The sequence below is a fragment of the Cinclus cinclus genome, chromosome 9, assembly GCF_963662255.1.
Source record: "Cinclus cinclus chromosome 9, bCinCin1.1, whole genome shotgun sequence".
Classification (NCBI taxonomy): domain Eukaryota; kingdom Metazoa; phylum Chordata; class Aves; order Passeriformes; family Cinclidae; genus Cinclus; species Cinclus cinclus.
The window spans coordinates 8288114-8308465 of NC_085054.1; the positions used below are offsets into that span (position 1 = coordinate 8288114).

The window sequence follows — 20352 nt, forward strand, 5'->3', positions numbered from 1 at the left end:
GAAACAATACATTAAAAAATAATTAACTTTTGTTAATTAATTTTTAGGAATAGGAAGAGCACCTGCAGGTGTTTGCAAGTGTCATTAGACTGGGAAGGTTGTGCAGTAATTTGGAAACTGAAGCAGGTCAAAAGGACCAGGAATGATCTGCAGCATTGAGAAGTAAAAGAATGTGACTGCTAGTGAGCTGAAATAAAGGTGAAGATGTGCATTTTTTAAGGATGTTTATAAAAGCCAGAGGTTAATTGGCAGATTAAAAGCATCCACTGGTGTTTTATGTGAGCACCATGAGTACGTAAATTTTAACTGTCAGCCTCAAATATGCCCCTTTCAGACTTAAGCTGAAACAGATTGATGATTCTTTTACTGAGGCGTTTCTTAGATGAATTCTAATTAGTAACTGCTCCCCTTACCCCCAAACAATTGTCTTCTATGACCAGAACTGGGATTTTATCTCACATGGCTTTCTCTTCCTTGGTAATTGTGATGCAGTGTGAGCATTACCTGTAGTAAAGCCGGAAGGTAAGAGATAAGGGAAATGCATCTGTTACCAAGTCCTGTCCAAATTATAGATTTGGACTTTGAAGAAATGTAGACACAAAAATATGAAATAAACCTTAGAGCTTTCCACCTCTCTTTTCAAAGCTAGTGAGTAGAAAGGCACAAACCAAATTTGCTCTGTTCCTCTTAATGCTTTTGTCCACTCTAATAAAATGATGCTTCTAGGAAAGACCACAGAAGTTTTATATGCCGCTCTGAAATGACAGAACTCTCTTCAAAAACTGGGACTCCTCCCAGGAAGAGTGGGCTAGGCACCTTGGGGGCATTTTAGCCCCTGAATTGAGATGACACAGGCTGTGTGTAATCCCCTAGCACCAATTAAAATGCTGAGAAACTCTATGAGGTCAGGTTGTTCTTTGCATCACACAGTCTCCTGCCCAGCCCTCTTCTGTAGGTTGCTACCCACAACTCCTTTTTCAAAGATCCTGTCAGGGTTTTTTTTTCCGCTGAGAAACAAAAAACCTCCCCCACCTGAAGATACTTAAGAATTCAGAACTTACCTACAGGTTTCCAAATTACCTTAGAGAGACATTCTTTTCATCTCTCTCTGTTCAGACCACACTGTGGCCTTGTGGCTGCTGGAACTGAGACTTGTCAGAGAAAGCATGGGGTGTCATTTGGACTACAGCCCCAGACTTCCTTATCCTAGAGGGAGCCACGGAGTCTTGCTTGCTTTTGTTTTGGGAATGGGAATTCAGACCGAGATCCATAAAAGTAAGCCACTTTATCCCTCCAGAAGTACTTCCTTTCACAATTTGTAACTCCTCCTATTGTGTTTTCTATCTTTCAGAAAACGTATGTGCACACATATAATTTGCTGGTCTCCTTCATTTCACGGGCCTGCTCTTCTATCAGTACTATTAAAAATAAAATGCCAAACTAAGAAAGAAAAGCACAAGATTTTTTTTTCCGTTCAGGTGACTTTATGTATCTATTTAATTACTTCCACTCCAGTTCTGTGATGGGTTATGGAGGAAGATCCATAGATGCTGTATTACCGATTCTGCAAGTCACAGTTATGTGGGCTCTTCCTAAGAATAATTTTTCTAACCCTACCTCATGGATCTACAGTTTTTCCCCTAATTATTTCTGTGATTACATTTTGTCTGTTGTGATGACCTTGAAGGGCAGCAATTAAGCATAAACAAACAGCGTAACGATGGGGCCCAAACACAGTAACTGTTAGGAAGCTTGAAAAAAAGACATCTATTTCTCATTTGAGAGGTGAAATGAAACAATTACTAACTTGATAAATGGCAAGCTATGTACTGATTTGCTTTTTCCTGTTGCTTCTTCCCAAATGGGAGGGAGATGACTTTGTTTACATCTTCAGAAGAAGTATTTTTCTGAAAAATATTCTTACTTAGATGGACTGTGCTAGCAGTTGAATAAAAACCACACATATTTTACAAGGAAGATTTAACTAATATACTCTTTATTTTTTATGCAACTAAAACCAAGATAATGAAATTAATGGGGATAAAAACCCTTGGGCAATTATACCGAACTTTGTTCCCTACTGTAGTGACATACTTTTAACACAAGGAAGTTTTCTCTAACATTATTAAGAACAGAACCTGTTTACCAGCAAAATACTAGATGTCTCCAGTGAATTTGAAATTTTGCAAAATATACAAAAATGTATCACCTGGGGAGAATTACAGCAGTAACAAACAAGGAGGAATTTGATTAAAAGAGAACATGAATTATTTTGTCCCAATTGCTCAAAAAAAAATTCATAAACACAATGACTAGGTTGAAAGCAATGTTCCAGAGGTCTGTCCTCGCATATTGGTGCATGTTGGCCCCATTCCTTGAAGATCAGTCATCTGTGTTGGTGAAGAGTCCCAGCCTTTAGATTTGTTCACTGGGTTGTTAGGCTACTTATTCACAGGTTCTTCCTCTTACCAGGCAGCGTGTTTCAGACCTCCAGTGAAGTGTATGAAGAGCCTGGAGCTGGCATAGTCCTGCTGTGGCTGCTCATGGATTTGCTAGGCCTGCCTTTATCCCACCAACAGCTTCCACTGCATGTGAGCAGACCAGGGGAATCAAATGTGTCCCCTGCTAACAGCTGGATCCAGGTACCACAGACTTCTCTTTGACCTTTCTTTAACAGAGTTGTTTCAAGCAGAGACCAGTATTTTTAGACTTGCTTCCCCACTTAAAAGAGAAAAAATGCTCTCCTAAAATCCAATTTCACTAAATATGATTTGTCTTTACTTGGATACCATCACACTTATGCAGCAGACCATACAAATGCCTTGATATTTCACATGCTCTCAGGTACCATTTGTGCTCCTCTAAAGGCTTGAAATCTTGGGCTACTGACAAGACACTTTGCACAAAACATAGCCAAAAGCACGTTCCTGTGCTGCCCAGCAAGTTTGACACCCTGAATTAATCTACTTGCAGCTGCTGAAGGGAGTCTTAGCTCTCATCTACTCCCACCCATGGAGTTCTGTTGCTCCCTGTGTCTAGTTTGACTCAATCTAGTTTGCAATATCAGAAGCATATTTCTGAAGGATTTGTTTTCTTATGGTAATGTCCATGAGCTCAGCTTCTGGGTAGACCACACCTACTGCTAAAGCCTGCTTCCCCCCCAACAAAATTTGTGTTCTTATAGCCAGAACAGGGAGGTGCTTTCTGGAGGATGATGACATAATGCCAGCCAAGACTTTTCTCTAACCACTGCTGATTTTATACCAGGCAAGGGCTCATTTCTCCATTTGATGAACTCGAGTCATGCAACTATCTCAACTACTATGTGCTGACTCATGAAACCTCACAGGTCCACTTCCTGTCAATCCTGCCTGTGGCCTTATGATGACCCAATATTCTTACGCAAATGGACCCATATGGGATGTAGAAATTAAGAGTGCAGTATCCAGGACTGGTAGCTACACTCTTGTTTTTGTCTGCTAAGACTTAAACAAATTGCAAAAGCAGGCTGAAATTCAGTGGAAGTGGAATTCTACAAAGTTTAAGGGGTCTGATTCAAAACTTCGTCATTACCTCGGGTTTTGTAGTACCATGTAAATGTTTAGCACTTAAAAAACACATGGCTTTCCAGCTTCCACAGAAATTTTGAACAGACTACTAAAACAGAAGAAGGTATCTCAAATTAAAAAAGATACCTCTCCTAAATGGTTAAGGATTTAAGGTGTTCTAGTTAATTTCTGAGGTATGAGATTAACAGATAATCCTGCTTGTTGTCCCTTCAGTAAAAGACACATTTTAAGGTAGATGTTCAATGGAATCCCTACTGATTCTTCATAGGCATTTCAGACCCAGCCTTTCAAACTACAGCGACCTGAGCCTGAGTTTTCCAGGTGTTACATTCTGTCATGGCAGAATGCATTCCTGTCTGTCTTGTCCAGCTGCATTCTAGGCTTCAGCATGGCAAAACCACCACTCGACAGAGGAATGGAGTACTACAGCTGTAAAACTGAACTGGACCACATACCAACAAGTCTTCAATAATATATTCCTTTAAAGAAATGCAGGGCTACCCACTGCAGGGACCACTAAAGACAGAAATAACATATCATAGCTCAGAAATGTCAGAGGACTATAGAGACAGAAAAGCTATTCCAAGTATAGCAGACACTGTTCTGGATGGAAGTTAAGACTGCACTTCCTTCTGAATTTGTACTGACCTGACACTGAGACTGAGCTCCAAGACTTAAACCAATGAGGTATGAGATGTAAGTTACAGTGGACAAATACAGCATTGAGCTTACCACTGAAATACAGGGTAGGTATTAAGTTTTAGTGTTCTTTCCAAGCTGCATCTTGTTTCATCTGTCAAAACCTTCTCTCCGGTTTCATCAGAAGCTGGCAGACATTGTTTCCTCTCCCATATTATTCTGCTACTTACCCCAAAGGCTGCATTTCAGTTCTGAAACTGCTGCATTTCGGTATCTAGTAAAGGCATTCTTAATATTTATAGAGCAGTATTACTTTCTCTGTATCTACACAGCTCAAATTACAGCACACCATTTTCAGCAAATTGATTGAGAATTCATCCCACAACCTGCAGTTAACCAGGAAGGGCCTAGAAGCAGGAGGCAAGGTTAAAGAGGCAAGGCTCTTTTAAGAAAGAACTGGTCCTAGTTAGTTTATTCACCTCACATATGGATAGGGTACATCTGGTGGGCAAGCTCAAGAGAAAACAACAGCTCCTTTAGTTGGACATGGAGCTCAGTCTCTGGGGATACTGCCCCAGGGCTAACTCTGAGGGAAAACCAGCACCCACTGGAACTCACATGGCCAGCTCTGATACAGTATCTCCCTCATGTATCCAGGATTTTTCTCATGAGTGTCTTAATGCTAGTATGTTGATAAGCAAAAAAACCTACAATGTCTTTTCTCATTTTCTAAGTAACTTTTTTTTCCTTCTCATGTGTTCTTACTCTCTGCTGGGAAGTCGTAAACAGACACATGTGATTTCTACTACCAAGCAGTTTCTATTTAACAATTCTGAGTCTCTTTACACCTTTTTCATATGAGCATATCCTTCTTTTGCAACTTTCTTGTAGTTTATCTTGATTTTTTGTCTATTTTTCAAATAATTTATTGATATTCTGGTTTAGTTATTTATCTGAATTCAACATAACAGAAGTGTCCCCCCTAATTTTAGATACTTGACTAGAAAAAGATGGTCCTCTGCTAGTGTTAAGCCTGATTATAACTGAGTTTTATTGTATTGAAAAACACTTTATATATAAACTCGGTCCCATTATTGGTATTTCAAATCTTTCTGTCTTAATGCACTGCAGCCTCCAATCAGATCCATGCAGCTAAACTGCAAGGTAAATTGACAGCATCTTCCTTAAAGTTAGACAGCTCTCAGCTGCAGAAGAAAGAACAACTTTCATATTTTAGATTAAGTCCTAGACAACATGATCTTCCTGAAGCAAAATGCCATTGATAGTTTGGCAATGCCCTGCTAAATAGCAAGCACCAGATTTTCAATGTCATTTTCCTCATCACAGCATCTTAGCAGGAATTATTTCTCTTATACATCAGTCTTTAAATGAACAGCACAGTTACTGAAATTCTAAAGGGGTTTCAGGGTGACAGACATTTGTACATTTCACTAGCAACTTCCAATATTGCCCAAAAATTCCAAGTTCTATATTAGCTGTAGAAGTATTTTTTTAAAAATACTGCAACACCCAGGAGAATTTTGCATTTTAATTTTTTTCCTGAAATGTCCTTATGTATACTGATGCATTTTTAATGGTTGTGTACATTAGCTTTCACTGGCTAAAAATTGTTTCTGACACTTTTTTTAAAAAAACCCTGACTTCTGTTCCTAGTTACAACTTTTGCTTATTAAAATGAAAAATACAAATTAAAAAAAACCAACTTGTTTATGGTTGTGTTATCTACCTTGACAACAACTATTTCTGAAGTAGAATTACAACAGACTATGTAAGCAAATACGTTTATCAAACAGAAGGGTTGGGTCTTTCTTTTAACTACCTTGGAAAAAATGAATTGTTAATTCCTTAATTTATAATTTACTGTTAAGTCACCTGAAGGTACTCTCAACATCCCAGCAAAAGTAAATTGGTTAGAAATAAGACTAAACATCACACAGAAAGAACAGTCTTCTACTGAGAGTGAAATACTGCAATCTTTGTCCATCCTAACTTTCTCGTATTAAATTCACATTCTCTGAGCACATTTTTTCCTGTTCTGTAATAGTTTCTAAGTTAAGCTTGGGCAGTTACTGCAAGGTCATAGCACTGGGACTGATTAAAAAGCACTGTTTATTCTCTGCTCAGAGAGGCTGTTGGAAATCCTGACCATACTTCTGGGTTTCCTAGCTACTAACTTTGCCATGAGTTTATCTCAGGAGCCTGGGACTCCACATACTCAGCCCAACTGCGGACATATGTGCTCACTGTATCTCCTGGTGAACCTTCAGTTCTAATTACATTAAAGATCCTAACAGGAAAGTAGGTTTGAGGTTTTTTGGCCTCATCCAGACTCTTTGGAACACCACGCCAAGGGTGAAAAAGTCATTCTTCAGGAGAATTTGCAAGCTAAAGGTCAGAATCCATGCCTCAGCCTGCACACTGTCCCATGACCCTGCACATGCACTCAGATGTGACGGAAGGCCAAGCTCAAACTGTTCCCCTTTACGGGAACCCTTCACAAGCTAAGTGGTGTTACAGAGAAACAGGCCCCACTAATAATCATTCCTGTATCATCATATACTTATGTAACGTTTTAAACATATTTCCTGCCTTCGTTTAACAATCTGAAAGCTCCCAGTTTCCTCTGTGTTGCATAACACGAGACACAGACCAGCAAACTGACGTGGAGGGGAATCTTATTAATTCTCCTTAACACGACGGAAAAAAACCCTGCTGTCATAAACGCTCGATCGCTGCGGAGGCTCGGGTGTCCTGCTCAGGGCAGGTACCCCCGCTGCGAGGGCACGTCGCGTTAAAATCTAACTCGCGGCCTTATCCCGGACGGGTTTTGTTCTGCCTCAGACACAGCGCAGGTTTTACGCTCCCCCGCCCGGGTCAGGCAGGTGCGAGCCCGCCACAGCGATTACGCAACGGCGGCACGGCGGGGTGGCCCCGCTGCGGCCGGCGCCGAGCCGGGTGCCCGGTCCCGCAGGGGGCGGCCAGCGGCAGCCTCGGGCAGCGCCCGCCGGGCGGGCCGGCTCCCCCGGGAACGGCGCGCCATCTTAGCGCCGGAGGGACAAAGCGCCGCGGCGCTGTCAGTCGGCCGGGAGCTGCTCGGCCGCCGCCCCGGAGCCGCGGCTGTCGCCAGCCGTGAGTGACAGCCCCGGCGGGGAGACTTCGAAAGATCGCAGCCCTGGCCCGGCGCCCCCCGGGCACAACAGCGGCGGGGGCGCGGGGGGGCCGGCGGAGGGACAGCGCCTCCGCCGCGCAGCTGTGTCTACCCGCTGACCCCTGCGGGCGGGAGGGCCCCGCGGTGTCAGGGGAGCGGGGCGGCGGGGCCGCCTCCCGGAGCCGCGGGTCCCGGGCTCCCGGCGGGTCCCGCTCATTGTTCCCCGCACTAACCCTGGCAAACAGGAAGCCGCCCCGGCATGGGGCGCCCCCCCCCCGCCCCCGGCGGGTGACTGGCAGCCCGGGCTGCCCGTGCGCGCGGCGGCGGCGGCGCGGCGCAACCAATGAGAGCGCGCGCGCGCGGGCGTGGGCGGGAGTTCCGGGCTGGCAGGCGGGCGGGCGGGCGGCGGTGTCGGCCGGGCCCCCTCTCCCGCGGTAAGCCCCACCTTTCGGCTTTCCCGCACCGTCAATCAAAATAGGAAAAAAAACCCGGAGTAGGCTCGGGCCGCCGCCGCCGCTTCAGCCCGCCGTGAGCACAATAAGCATGTCCCCGGCGGCAGCCGCCTAGCCCCAGCCAGCAGGGCCTGTGTGCGAGCCAGCCAGCCAGCCTGCCTGCCTGCCTCCCGCCCAGCCAGCCAGCCAGCCGGCCGCTCGCACTCACACCATGACCGGTACGTACGCACCGACCGAGCCGCCCGGGGGCTCCCCGCTCCTGCTCCGGCCCTGCGCGTCCCCGCTCCGGCCCCGGAGCGTCCGTGTGCGAGCGAAGCGAGAGCGGCACTGAGAGCAGCAGCAGGAGGAGCAGGGGGAGGAGGGAGAAGAGGGGCAGGGGCAGCAGCACGGGGAGGAGGAGGAGGAGGAGGAGGAGGGCTCCGTGCGGGAGGGCGGGGGGAGCGCTGGGGTTAGGGGGGGGGGGAGAGGGAGGGAGGAAGGGAGGGAGGGAGAGGGAGGGGGTGATCGCTCCCGTCAGTGACTCTCCCCTCCCCCTCCCCGCTGTGCCCGCAGCTCCCGAGAAGCCCGTGAAACAAGAGGAAATGGCTGCCTTAGACGTGGACAGCAGCAGCCACAGCGAGTATCTCCAGCACGGCAACGGCGCCGCCTCGGCCTCCGCCGGGGCGGCCGCCCCCCAGGTGAGCGCAGGCCCGGCTGGGCCCCTTCCCCCCCTCCCCCGAGTGACACGTTGTGAGCGGTGCGGAGCCGGTGCCGCCGCCGCCGCTTCCTGTGTGCGCGTCTGCGAGGAGCCCGGTCGCTGTCCCGCACTAACCGCCACCCCCCTTCTCTCCCTGAACCCGCCCATTGTGGGTAGGACGCGCAGCCGTCACCGCTCGCTCTGCTGGCGGCCACCTGCAGCAAGATCGGCCCGCCGTCGCCGGAGGAGGATGAGGCCGCCGCCGCTGCCTCTCACTCTGCCGGAGCGGTGAGTGCCCGCCCCGCCGCTCTCGCACGGCCTGCCGGGGGGAGAGACAGCACAGCCAGCCCGCCCGCCCGGGGGGAGGGACGGGACACACGGCACTGCCCGCCCGGGGGGAGGGACGATAGCAGGGCCGACCTGCCAGGAGAGGGGTCCCCGGGCTCCCCTGCCTCTCCAGGAGGAGCCGGGCTCCCGGGAGGAGGAGGGAGCCAAGCTCCCCCCTCCCCCGCCATTGGGAGCGGCGCTTTCATTTACTTTCAAAAATGGGGGGAGGCGGGAAGCCTCCGTCCCCCGACCCTGGCACCGGAACGGCTCGCTCGGAACCCGGAGAGGCTGGGAGGCATCTCACCTCCACCTGAGCGCGTCCCCGGTAGCCTCGGCAGGCTGGCAGCCTGGAACCGCGCAGCCAGGCAGGAGCACAAAATGAAGGCTGGCTGTGGGGAAGGATGTAGTGAAGTAAAATGGCTGTTTAGAAGCGAACGCGGTGGTGGAAAGCTGCTTCCTGTATCGCGCTGTTTTTCTGGGGAGAGTTATCATGCGGTTCCTCGCAGCGTTTTCTGTCCTTATCTCTCATGCGCCGTTGCCTCTGAAAGGAGCCTTGATAACCTCGGGACCTGGTGTGAGGAGATGGATCTTGCAGACTAGAAATGCATTATTGCTGAAGCTAGTTTACCAATCCCCATAACAAAAGCCTAATGAAACTTTAATTTGTCTAGCTAAATCTCGTGTTGGCATATGCTCAAAAAATTCAGAGGTTATACATTTCCAAATAACTGATACCTAAAAATACTGGTATCTTAAAAGAGAGTTCTAAAATACCTTCTAAAATGACATGATGTAATTTTTTGGCCTTAGCCCTTGGAAAATTTCACGTATTACCCCCAATTCTTTTAAAACAAAATATCTTCTAAGTTAGCAAAAAAAAATACGCCTTTTTCTTCTTTAAAAGCAAGTCTTGTTTTTTAAACTTGCTACATAACAGCCTTGTATGGTCTTAGGATTTTGTGAATAGGAAGAAAAACTACAAAGCATACTGGTGGATGGAGTGGCTTTTGGCAGTAAATATTAATGATAGAAGTTTCTAAATACTTGCTAAACTTTAAAATAATTTACATCTGTACATTGCAGCTTACTTTACATAAAGGGAAGCTGGAGCAAAATAGCTGTCTGAGGTCATACAGCAGATTGTAGACTAATGACAAAGCTCAAAAATATATTAAGATTCTGACCCCTTTCAAGCATCCTTTCTGCCAAACCTATTTATTTGCTCAAGCAGTGTGTTCTTAAAAATCTTTCTAGATGTTGTAAAATGCCAGATACCTCTAAGATTTGTTTTATAATACTGGATGCATACAGTGCTGAAGAGCATAAACATACTGAAAAACAAATGATGTTTAAATGATTACTTACTTTCCTATATTCACCTCTAAGGTTCTTCTTGTTGTACAGCTGGAATTGTGCATCTTGAGGGTGGGTTGATTCATTAGGATGAACTCTAGGTCTGACAGGATACTGGAATGCTGGTGCGGGGCAAATGGTTCCAGGCAGTTCAAAATGGGCAAAGCAGTTTTGGTGCGGTACTTCTTTACTTCTGTTAAATTAATATGTTGTTGTGTTAATGTATAAGAGGCTTTTCAGGGGAAAGCAAATGCAATTCAAGAGAAGCCAAATTCTTAGTTAAAAACTAAGTGAATATAAGCTCACTCACTAGTTTCCATACATGCAGATAGGCCCTTCCTACATATTTTCTGTGAGTTAGGTTATAGCATTCTGGTAATTTTTACACTCCTGCAACATAACTCTTGAATGATTCAGAATATTTTGGGTGGAAACTAAATATAAATTAAAGGAGATACCTTACAGTAGCTGAACTAGACACTGGAGTTAATTAAGATGACCTTAATAAAGAGAGGGGAGGGACTAAGGGCCCTAAAATGCCCTTGTGAAATACAGAAGAGCAAAAGAGATTTAGTGCAATAAAGAGTCTTCTTTTTTTTTCTAGTCCCTTGTGTTTATCATATTGGAGGGTGGAAGAAGGAGGAAGAAGCTAAAAAGGCTTAAATTGTAGATACCTCATAAGTAATTTCATGGAAAATGATATCTATATGCACAGACAGACATAATTGTCTTCCTGCAGTTTGTGATGCTCATCCCTTTCCCAGAAGTATAGCTCAGTCAGTTAAGAGACAGTGCATGGGTGATGGTGCCTAATGTAGCAGTGGGAGGGCAGCTCTTTCCTGTTACAGTCTGTACCTGGACTGCAGTTCTGACTGCTGAATATCTGGTAGAACTATCAATCTACACAAATGGGTAGTAGAAGTCAAACTAGGTGTTTCTTCTTAGAAGTGCTTGAAGACCCTGCATGAACAGGCATAGTGATGATGTTGTTTCGGGGTTTTGTTACTGTTTTACTGACATTAGCTTGGTAGAAACTGGCAGGGCTGGTGCTAGCATGCTGGGCTAGCATACTGCTTTCCTGGCTGTAATGGTATGCTGCAGCTGCTTCCCAGGAGACCAGCAGTATGATTTAAAAGCAACAGCAAAACTCCCATAGGAACACAGGGAATATTGTGTGTCTGGGATTTGGGGAAGAGTCGGAGCAAATGTGATTGCGTTTGTAACAATCTAGCTGGCCCTGCTTTGAGCCCAGGGGTTGGACCAGGTGACCTTCAGAGGTCCTTCCCAGCTGAAATTATCCTGTGATTCTGTATCGGTGTCTGAGTCCAGGCCTACTGTTAGAATGGACATTGCTGTTACACCACTGAAAGGATTAGTGAGGAAGTAAAAAGACTAATGAAAATGGCAGCTGCTTGTAAGAAAAAGCAAATGAAGAAGGCAGTTGACAGAACTAAACTCAACCCTCTTTTCCTTTCCATCCTGTCAATGACCTGGTAGGCTGTCTTTAGACAACAAGGTTTTCAGCTTGTCTGATGATTCCGCTTGGAACTGTATTTCCTTTTGGATGAGAGGCACTAGCAGGCATTACTGCTGATCTTGTCTTTGTGAATTGATGAAGATTGCAGTCTTTTAGCTTTGATACTGATTTACTCTGCCTGATGATCAACCGACACCAGTACATTGTCTGATGGTGTTTGGTATTAACATAGATGGCCTTGAGTTTGTGGCTTGTTTACCTGAGAATCTTTTCTTTGGTTGCCATACTGCTACATCCATGGTTGGTTCAAACACTTCCCATAGGAACTTTGCCTTGAATATTGCTGCCTGCTGGTTTGTGTGAGAGCTGTGCTGGGATGGTGTGTGCTACTGCCTGACCTAGAGTGACGGCTCATATTTTGGCCTCTCAGGATGTCTTTCTTACTCTTGGCAGTTTAAAATCTGAGAAGTTTTAGTTTGGATCTTGCTTTTTCGCTATTTATCTTTGACTAATAATTCTACTTCAAACTTCCATATTTAGGATTCTTTTTCATTTAGTTATAAATACTCTAGTTTCATTCCTGTTTAAGAATCTGCAAAGATTTTAGTATTAGGTGAAAATGAGAAGCAAAGCAGAAGACTGTAAAGCTGTGCATAAAGAAGGAAGCAGGAGAGCAGACAGATTTAGGTCAAACAGAGCCTTGATGGTCAGCTGTATGGTTGTAGCATTATCAGATGATTGTTTAAGAAGCTGCAAAGCTGAGATGATAACCTGTTGTTTATGTTCTCTTACTTCATTGTAATGCAAAGCTAAAGGTTGTCTTGGAACTGTCATGCTCCCAAGGGCCATTCTTATGGTTGTGCTGGGTGGGACTGGATAGGTGAGGATGCTGCAAGACTGATGGGAGGCTGCCTGGGAGGGTCTGGAAGGCAGGTGAATTGGGAAGAGTGGCAGGCTGGCTGAGAAATCAGGTGGCTCTGACAGCCGCCAAAGAATGGGAGCTGTCAGAGATGATTGCCCCATTTGAGGTGTGTGGTTGCATCTTGTGTGAAGTGGGCTGCACTGATTTGCTAGTCTTAAAAAAAAATGGTTGGGAGGAATGATTTATACGATTTATTTGTGTTGCTGCTTACCAACAAGATACAGAAAACATTTGGACAGGTTAATAATTAGCACATGTGGGGAAGATGAGTATCATTTCTTTGCTGTAGGCAAAGCATTTCTCTGTATTTTTTACAACTAAAGGCTGGAGTGTTTTAAGTCTGCTTTGGCATATCTTGAGTTTTAGAATTGAGTATCAATGCTTCTCAGAATTTATTGAAAGTCTGAATTTCTAGTTGGTTTATGCCTCAGAAGATTAACCATTTGAGATACACCTTGTTTAAACTCAGTTTAGGGGGAAATAGGAATAGTGCAGACAAGATGGAGAAAGAGGAAGGCGTTTTAAATGGCATCTTTTCCACTAGGCAAAAATATGCATGAATGCCATGTGTCAGAGTTAACCATACTACTTAGTTTTCTGGCCTATATGATCATTTTGTGGAAGCCCAGAATTATTTTCACTTTTGTGGGTGATAAGATAGCTTCCTGATGCTAGGTTTCTGGATGTGAACAGATGCACCAGAATGTGTTCAGCCACTATGGAAATGTGTGCCTGCAACTGTCTTACTTCTCTCTGTTCTCTACTTTCACAAAACAAAGAAGTTTCACTAGAATGTGATGGCTAACTATATTTGTCCTGCTGCTGTCCAGAAGCTCCCCTTTAAAAATGTTCTTTGGTTTTGTATTCCAATTATGTCTTTCTAATGCTGGATCAGAACCAAGTGTTGAAGTTCTTTTAGAAAAAGGTGCTTTAGGGATGTTCTTAAAAGAATTGCTTTATTTCTTCATAGTTTTGGAGGAAGTAAGAAAATGTATGGTTTAAAACATTCCCATATTTAAACAGCATAGACAAAAAAGTTCTCTAACATTAGTAAGAAGTCTAAGATTTCATAGAAAGTTGGGGCTGGTAAGGATGTCTGGAGAATGTCTAGTCTGCCCCTCCTTGCTCAAAGTAGATAGTGTCAGTGAGAGGAAGTTTTTCAGAGCTGTGTCCAGTGGGTTTGAATACCTTCAAGGATAGAAACTCTACTGTCTTTTTGGGCAGTGTGTTCCAGTGTTTGATAACCCTTATGATACAAAAAAAGACAATTTTTCTTATATTATGGGGGCAGAGTCAAAAGCCTGACTAACGTAGTGATAAATAATATGCTTGCCTAACTCCATCTACCAAGCTAGTCTTCTCATCAAAAGGAATTGTGAGGTTAGTTATTTCAGCATTATTTCCCCTTCCTAAGTGTAGGCTGACTACTTCTGAACACTACTTCCCCTCAAGGTTATTTGAAGGCTAATTTTTTCAAGGTTATTTGCACCATTGCCTTCTCAGAGATCAAGATGAGGCTGACTGATCCCAGGTCCTCTTTCTTGTTCTCTTGATGATTTGGTTGACCCTTCAGCACCCGAGTTAAAAAGCAGGAAGAAAACGAACCATTTCACAGAATGTTAGTTTGGCATGTAGTTATATTGAGATTAATATACATATATAGGTTTAATAATTAAGAAACAAAAGAAGTTACCTGTGATCTAGTTAAAAATGTCTCCTTGTTGCCATGTCTCATTTCTTAGTACTTCAGATTCCTTGTTTCTGCTAAGATCAGGGATATTGTTTTATCTCAATTTGGACAAGTTCTGAACTTCTGCTGATAGATAACAAACTGTTGAACCTTTGGCTGCAATTGTCCATGTCAAGCAAAAAGATGTAGGTACTCTTAAATTGAGACACAGTTAGATACATTTCACCAGATTAGAGTTTCTTATTAACATAAGATTTTAAGCAGTCCCAGATAATACTTTATTTTCCCCTTAAACGCTCTTTCTTTTTCCAAACATTCAATTTGGGCAAAAATATTTCTCTAAATTGAATGGCTTCAGTGGGAGAGGGCTCAAACATGCATCAGAATTAATTTGACTTAACAAACAGCTTTGTGTCAGCTGAACCACAGTGAATGATGTTGAACATGTTTTTAACCTATGGCAAATACAAGATAGAATGTATTAGCTCATACTTTAATGAAAGAGTTGAAGCAAATGCATTTTATCTTGTATTTGTAATGACCTAAGAATGCACAGATAGTTTACTGTAGCTTGCTAAACACATGGTGTTATTAAACCCATGCATTAGAACCCTAACTCTTTCATAAAACAACAATTTGGATGAGGCAGTGTCCAATCTTCTTCATTAGGTGTGTGATTTTTTTAAATGTTTAGGAGCTCATGACTCATTATCTGTGCACCTCTGGTTGTTTGGCTGATGCTTTTGCTCCAGGACTAAATGGGCCAAAAGTGACTTTCTGAGAAGTGCAGTAAAAGCACAGATAAATGTTTGGTAGACTTTAGTAATAAAATACTGATGGCTAAGGACATGTGCCCATTGGACATGTTGAGATGCAGGTGTCTACAACAGATACCAGTTCTTAGAGGGCTATTTCTCTGCTTTCCTCCTCTCCATTTTACTCTGGTGAAGCATATTTTATTTTTTTATAAAGTTCTATCATTCAGTATGGTTTAGATCACTTCGGAAAGGTATTTTACCTTCTATCTTTCTCTTATTTCCTTCTACATTTGACTTAATGTTGCTGTAATTTTATCTAAATACGTTGAACAAGGCAATTACTGGATTTTTATTTATCGTGGCTTGTGATTCTTCAGAGATGAGACTTTTCTCATAGAGGCATCTCGTTATTTTACCTACTAGAAATTATACAAGGCCTGTTAAAGAATCAAAAGACAGGCTGAACAGTGGTTGTTGCTTTCACTCTTTGTTGGTACTTGACCTTTCTTCAGGTGGACATATAATTTGATTCTAATTGATCCTGTGCCTTGTGTCAGCTACTCTCTTTTCTCTGTTCCTGTCTCTTTTACTTGTTTCCTGATGCTGCTTCCAGTGAATTCCCCTTTGCTTCCAGTTCTCTCCTCCTTGGCCGAGTAGTGCTGAACTTTCCTCAGCTCTTTGTCCCTTCCTCTTGAAACAGAGCCTTTGGATTGAAACAGTCCTTCTTAAACCTTCTCTTAAAGGAACAGCTGACAAATCGATGCTGCCAGAGTATCAGTTGATAAAGAAACTGTTGCTTTATCTCTAGCCTCTAAATAATTTTCATGGATGGCTGAGGCTGCAAACAAATCTGTGTATTTTAAATGTAAAGCTCAGTAAGCGACTGGGCTGCAGATGTTAGTGCTTATATACCAGTGGCAGAACTTTTGGGTTACTACAGAAGTGCTTAGTTGCCTGAGGACGTAAAGAAAGGTTATAGCTCTTTAGTTAGTAGGAAAAGAAGTCCAAGAAATGTTTTGTCTCAACAGACTTTGTGAAAGAGCCTAACAGCCAATCTTGTTATGACAAGCTGATCATGACCATTTGAGATTAGAGATCATCCTCAAATATTCTTTACCATACTTTTTTTTCATGCTTTAATGCTAGTAATTTTGATAGCTGCCAGATAGCTTCTTGAAAGCCTCATCCTCTTTCTGCTCCTCTCTCCACATGATTCAGTTGGCAGTGTCTGATATGGCCATCTGTAAGAGCAATATGAATAATAGGCATTTTATATTGTATGTGCAGCATAGCTTCATATCTTCATGCATGGCTGCCCTGAACTTCTCCATGGACTGACAAGTGCATCTACTAAAAGAGTGGCTCTGTTGTGCTAAAATCATTACAGAGCAGTATTTGAGGGAAGATTTCAGTAGGTCATGAAAATGTGAGATGTGTGCCCAACACTAAAATGCCAATATGGAAGTCAACATATGTTTTGGGAGAAGAATAAAGTAGGTAGTTTACATATCACAAAGGAGACAGGTTCCCTTTGAAGTATTTCTGTGGAGGATATTACATATGAGTAGACACAGACATGTTACTGTGTACTAGATCAATCCAGTTTAACCTAAGCTTTCAACATTTGTTTGTACATAGTTTTAAATCAGTGGGAAATTATATCAGGCTTGTAATGGCTTATATTACTTTTCCTTTCTCTTTTGTTCTAATAGCTATCAGCACGTTATACTATGCATTTATTTTATAATGACACACTTTAAACATATAACAATCATATTTTTGCTTTTGGTATTTTCTGATTGGTGTTTACTTGTAACTTCTATGGGTCTTTTGATATTTTATGAAACCTTCAGCTAGTATATATTTATATGCTTGTGAATTGAGTCGTTAAGAACTTTCTTAGCAGCATTTCAGCAACTGGTATCTATGTCTAAACAATATTAGACACAAGGGTATAAACCTAATGTAGTAGCAGAGGAAAATAGAACTTGTTGCCTTATTCTAGGTAAGCTATGTGACGTGGAATACTCCATGTTTTTTCTCCTAGTATCATAAGTTATGAGCTTGAAAGATTAAAACATTTAAATTTTTTTTACATGAAAGGTTGGTCAGTATAAGAGGAAAAGAAAATAATAGAGGAGAATTATTATTCTACTTTTTCTGTTTCTTTTCCGTGAAGCATTAAGGCCATAAAATTAGTTTTGTTCTGGCAACGCTGAATCTATTTTCTAATATACTACCTGAAAAATTATGAATGATGCTTATGAACCACAGAATATTTTGAGCTGGAAAGGGTCCCTAAGGGTCACTGAGTCCAACTCTTAATAAAAATCAATGGTCTGTGAGGGCTGAAGAAGGCTAGCATTCTTTTGTTTTTTGCACAATAATTATTTTTACAGTTCTTGAGAAGAGTTTAGAACCACGATACATGTTTCCTTATTGAAAATAAAGCTTGGTAAGTGCAGTAAAACTTCTAATAAGTGTTCAGACTTAAATACAGTGCTTTTCCTTTACATGTAAACATTGTAGTGTTATGGGGTGGAGTAGGATTAGAATGTGAAACTAGCCGTCCCTTCTAATGCTGTGGACTCAATTCACTCAGGTGCATACTGCAGGATTCTTTCAGACTGGCTAGGTCTCAGTGCTGTGTGTTAGGAAAGAATTAGATGTATGCCATGTTTTACATGTCCTGGTTTTGTTCTAAAGGAAGTCAGAATGCAGCATCAGAAAAAAGTTACGATATGTTCTGGTAACTTCCCTGCCAGAAGTGATCACAGGATGAGTGCAGAAAGACAAACCAGAGCTTTTCTTTCTGTGTCCTCTGGACTTTGCCAGAGAGACTAGATTTGTTTCACAGAGCTGAATTGGTTGTAAGACAAGTCGGTTACATGTTGCTAATATTAAGTTATTCCATTGGTTTACTGTAGTATGGTGAAACAGATAAGGAGAAACTTCATATTTTTTAGATTGATGGTTACTTACAATACCAAGCTTGTTGATTTTGCAAATCTGTGCTAAGCATTGCAGGATGTTAAATCTAATTCTTAATACTCTTCTGAAAAAGCTTGCTTTGATAAAGAAAGGTAAGTGCAATTTACCTTTTATTTACTGATAAAAAAACAAATGCATAATAGTTTCTTTAAGCATCTGGGGTCTACTCTGAGACACTGGCCTTTTCTATTGTTCCAACTTAATGAAGATAATTTTTTTTCCCCCTCCTAACTGATGCATATGACTAATCCAAATATGGTTTCAGTGTAAAAGTTCTTAGTCTAGAAGTCTTCCTTAGCCAAACTAACTCTACGAGCTTATAAATGCTAGAGATTTGTGTTACGTGTAACAAACTGAGGTTGTCCTGCCTTTCCAACTGTGTGAAAACATCACTTGTTAATTTTCCCTGTACTGCTGGTAATCACAACATGCACAAATATCAAACAGACTTGAAAGGCAGTGGAGTTCCAGGAGGTATAGGCAACACTGGTTTCATGGTGGTTCCTCCACTTCTGTGCAATAGGTGCCTGGTTGGGCAAAGAGTGTTTGAATCGCTGGGGAAGTTGGTGATGAAACTCCAGCAGCTCCTGCCAGCTCCCTCCTTCCCACAACCAGGGGTTTTGATTACCCAGCAGTCCGGCCACCAGAATAACCCTGCTGCTGGTCACCTGACATAGCCATGACATAGGAGCTGCATTTGACATGTCTGGGAGCAGCTCATGAGCCACAAGCTGGCTACCCTGACTTAGGTATTAGATTGCTTACAGAATCTGTGTTTCATTGTTCTGATCCAGTTGCTGATGGTCATACAAGCTGTACTGCATGTTTTCCAGTGGTGTATCAGTATCTAGTGTGGAATTGCATGACTGGTCTAACACACAGTCTGTATGATGTTTAATTTTTTTATTTTCTCTTTTCTTTTTATTCAGACAGGGGATTTGGCTTCTGTGCAATTAGCTGGAGCTCCAAACAGATGGGAGGTCTTGTCTGCAGCTCCTACCACTATAAAGGATGAAGCTGGTAATATAGTACAGATTCCAGGTGCTGCCACAGTCACTTCAAGTGGGCAGTATGTCCTTCCTATTCAGAGTTTGCAAAATCAACAAATCTTTTCTGTTGCACCAGGATCAGATTCGTCGAATGGTACAGTGTCTAACGTACAGTACCAGGTAATACCCCAGATCCAGACAGCGGATGGTCAGCAGGTTCAACTTGGCTTTGCAGCCTCTTCTGATAATAGCAGTATAAATCAAGAAACTGGTCAAATTCAGATCATTCCTGGCTCGAATCAAACCATCATTGCCTCTGGAACATCTTCAGCTAATATTCAGAATATCTTATCTGGTCAGTCTGGTCAAGTCCAGGTTCAGGGAGTTGCAATTGGTGGTTCATCTTACCCTGGCCAAGCACAAGTGGTTGCTAACGTCCCACTTGGACTGCCAGGAAATATTACTTTTGTACCCATTAATAGTGTTGATCTAGATTCTCTGGGACTTGGCAGTGGTTCTCAAGCCATGACAGCAGGCATTAATGCAGATGGGCACTTGATAAATACCGGACAGGCCATGGATAGTTCAGATACTTCTGAAAGGACTGGTGAGCAAGTTTCTCCTGAAATTACAGAAACTGCCACAGATAATGACTTATTTGTGCCAACGTCATCTTCATCACAACTGCCCGTTACCATAGACAGTTCAAGTATATTGGAACAAAATGCAAATGACTTGACCACAACTAGTGGTCAAGTTCATGGTTCTGATCTTCAGGGAAATTACATCCAGACGTCAGTCTCTGATGACACACAGGCTCAGAATATTCAGGTTTCCACAGCACAGCCAATTGTACAACACATACAGCTACAAGAGTCGCAGCAGCCAACCAGTCAAGCCCAGATTGTACAAGGTATTGCGCAACAGACAATCCATGGTGTTCAAGCAAGTCAAAGTATATCTCAGCAGGCTCTTCAAAATCTTCAACTGCAGCTGAATCCTGGAACTTTCTTAATTCAGGCACAAACGGTGACCCCTTCTGGGCAAATAACCTGGCAGACATTTCAAGTGCAAGGAGTTCAGAACTTGCAGAACTTGCAAATTCAGAATGCACCTGGTCAACAAATAACTCTGACCCCTGTGCAGACTCTCACTCTTGGTCAAGTTGCAGCCGGTGGTGCGTTGACATCAACTCCAGTTAGTCTAAGCACTGCTCAATTGCCAAATCTACAGACAGTCACAGTAAACTCTATAGATTCTGCTGGTATTCAGCTGCATCAAGGAGAAAATGCTGGAAGTCCTGCAGGTATTTATTTTACTCTTTTTGTAAAAGATTGTTT

General features: G+C 43.0%; 1 protein-coding gene across 4 annotated transcripts in view; it reads left to right on the forward strand.

Moving 5' to 3' along the window:
- The first annotated feature begins 7700 nt into the window (after positions 1-7700).
- The window catches only part of SP3 (Sp3 transcription factor), a 34551-nt gene continuing 21899 nt past the window's right edge, over positions 7701-20352 (forward strand). Inside the window, exons 1-5 of one of the 4 annotated variants that reach the window (XM_062498740.1) lie at positions 7702-8047; positions 8382-8506; positions 8683-8793; positions 18953-19064; positions 19149-20318. In XM_062498740.1, coding sequence (XP_062354724.1) covers positions 8041-8047; positions 8382-8506; positions 8683-8793; positions 18953-19064; positions 19149-20318 — 1525 coding nt within the window. In that variant the 5' untranslated portion in view covers positions 7702-8040. Of the gene's footprint in view, positions 8048-8381; positions 8507-8682; positions 8794-15433; positions 16526-18952; positions 20319-20352 lie in introns of those variants that run through there. The other 3 variants (XM_062498741.1, XM_062498739.1, XM_062498742.1) reach the window with 3 other exon arrangements.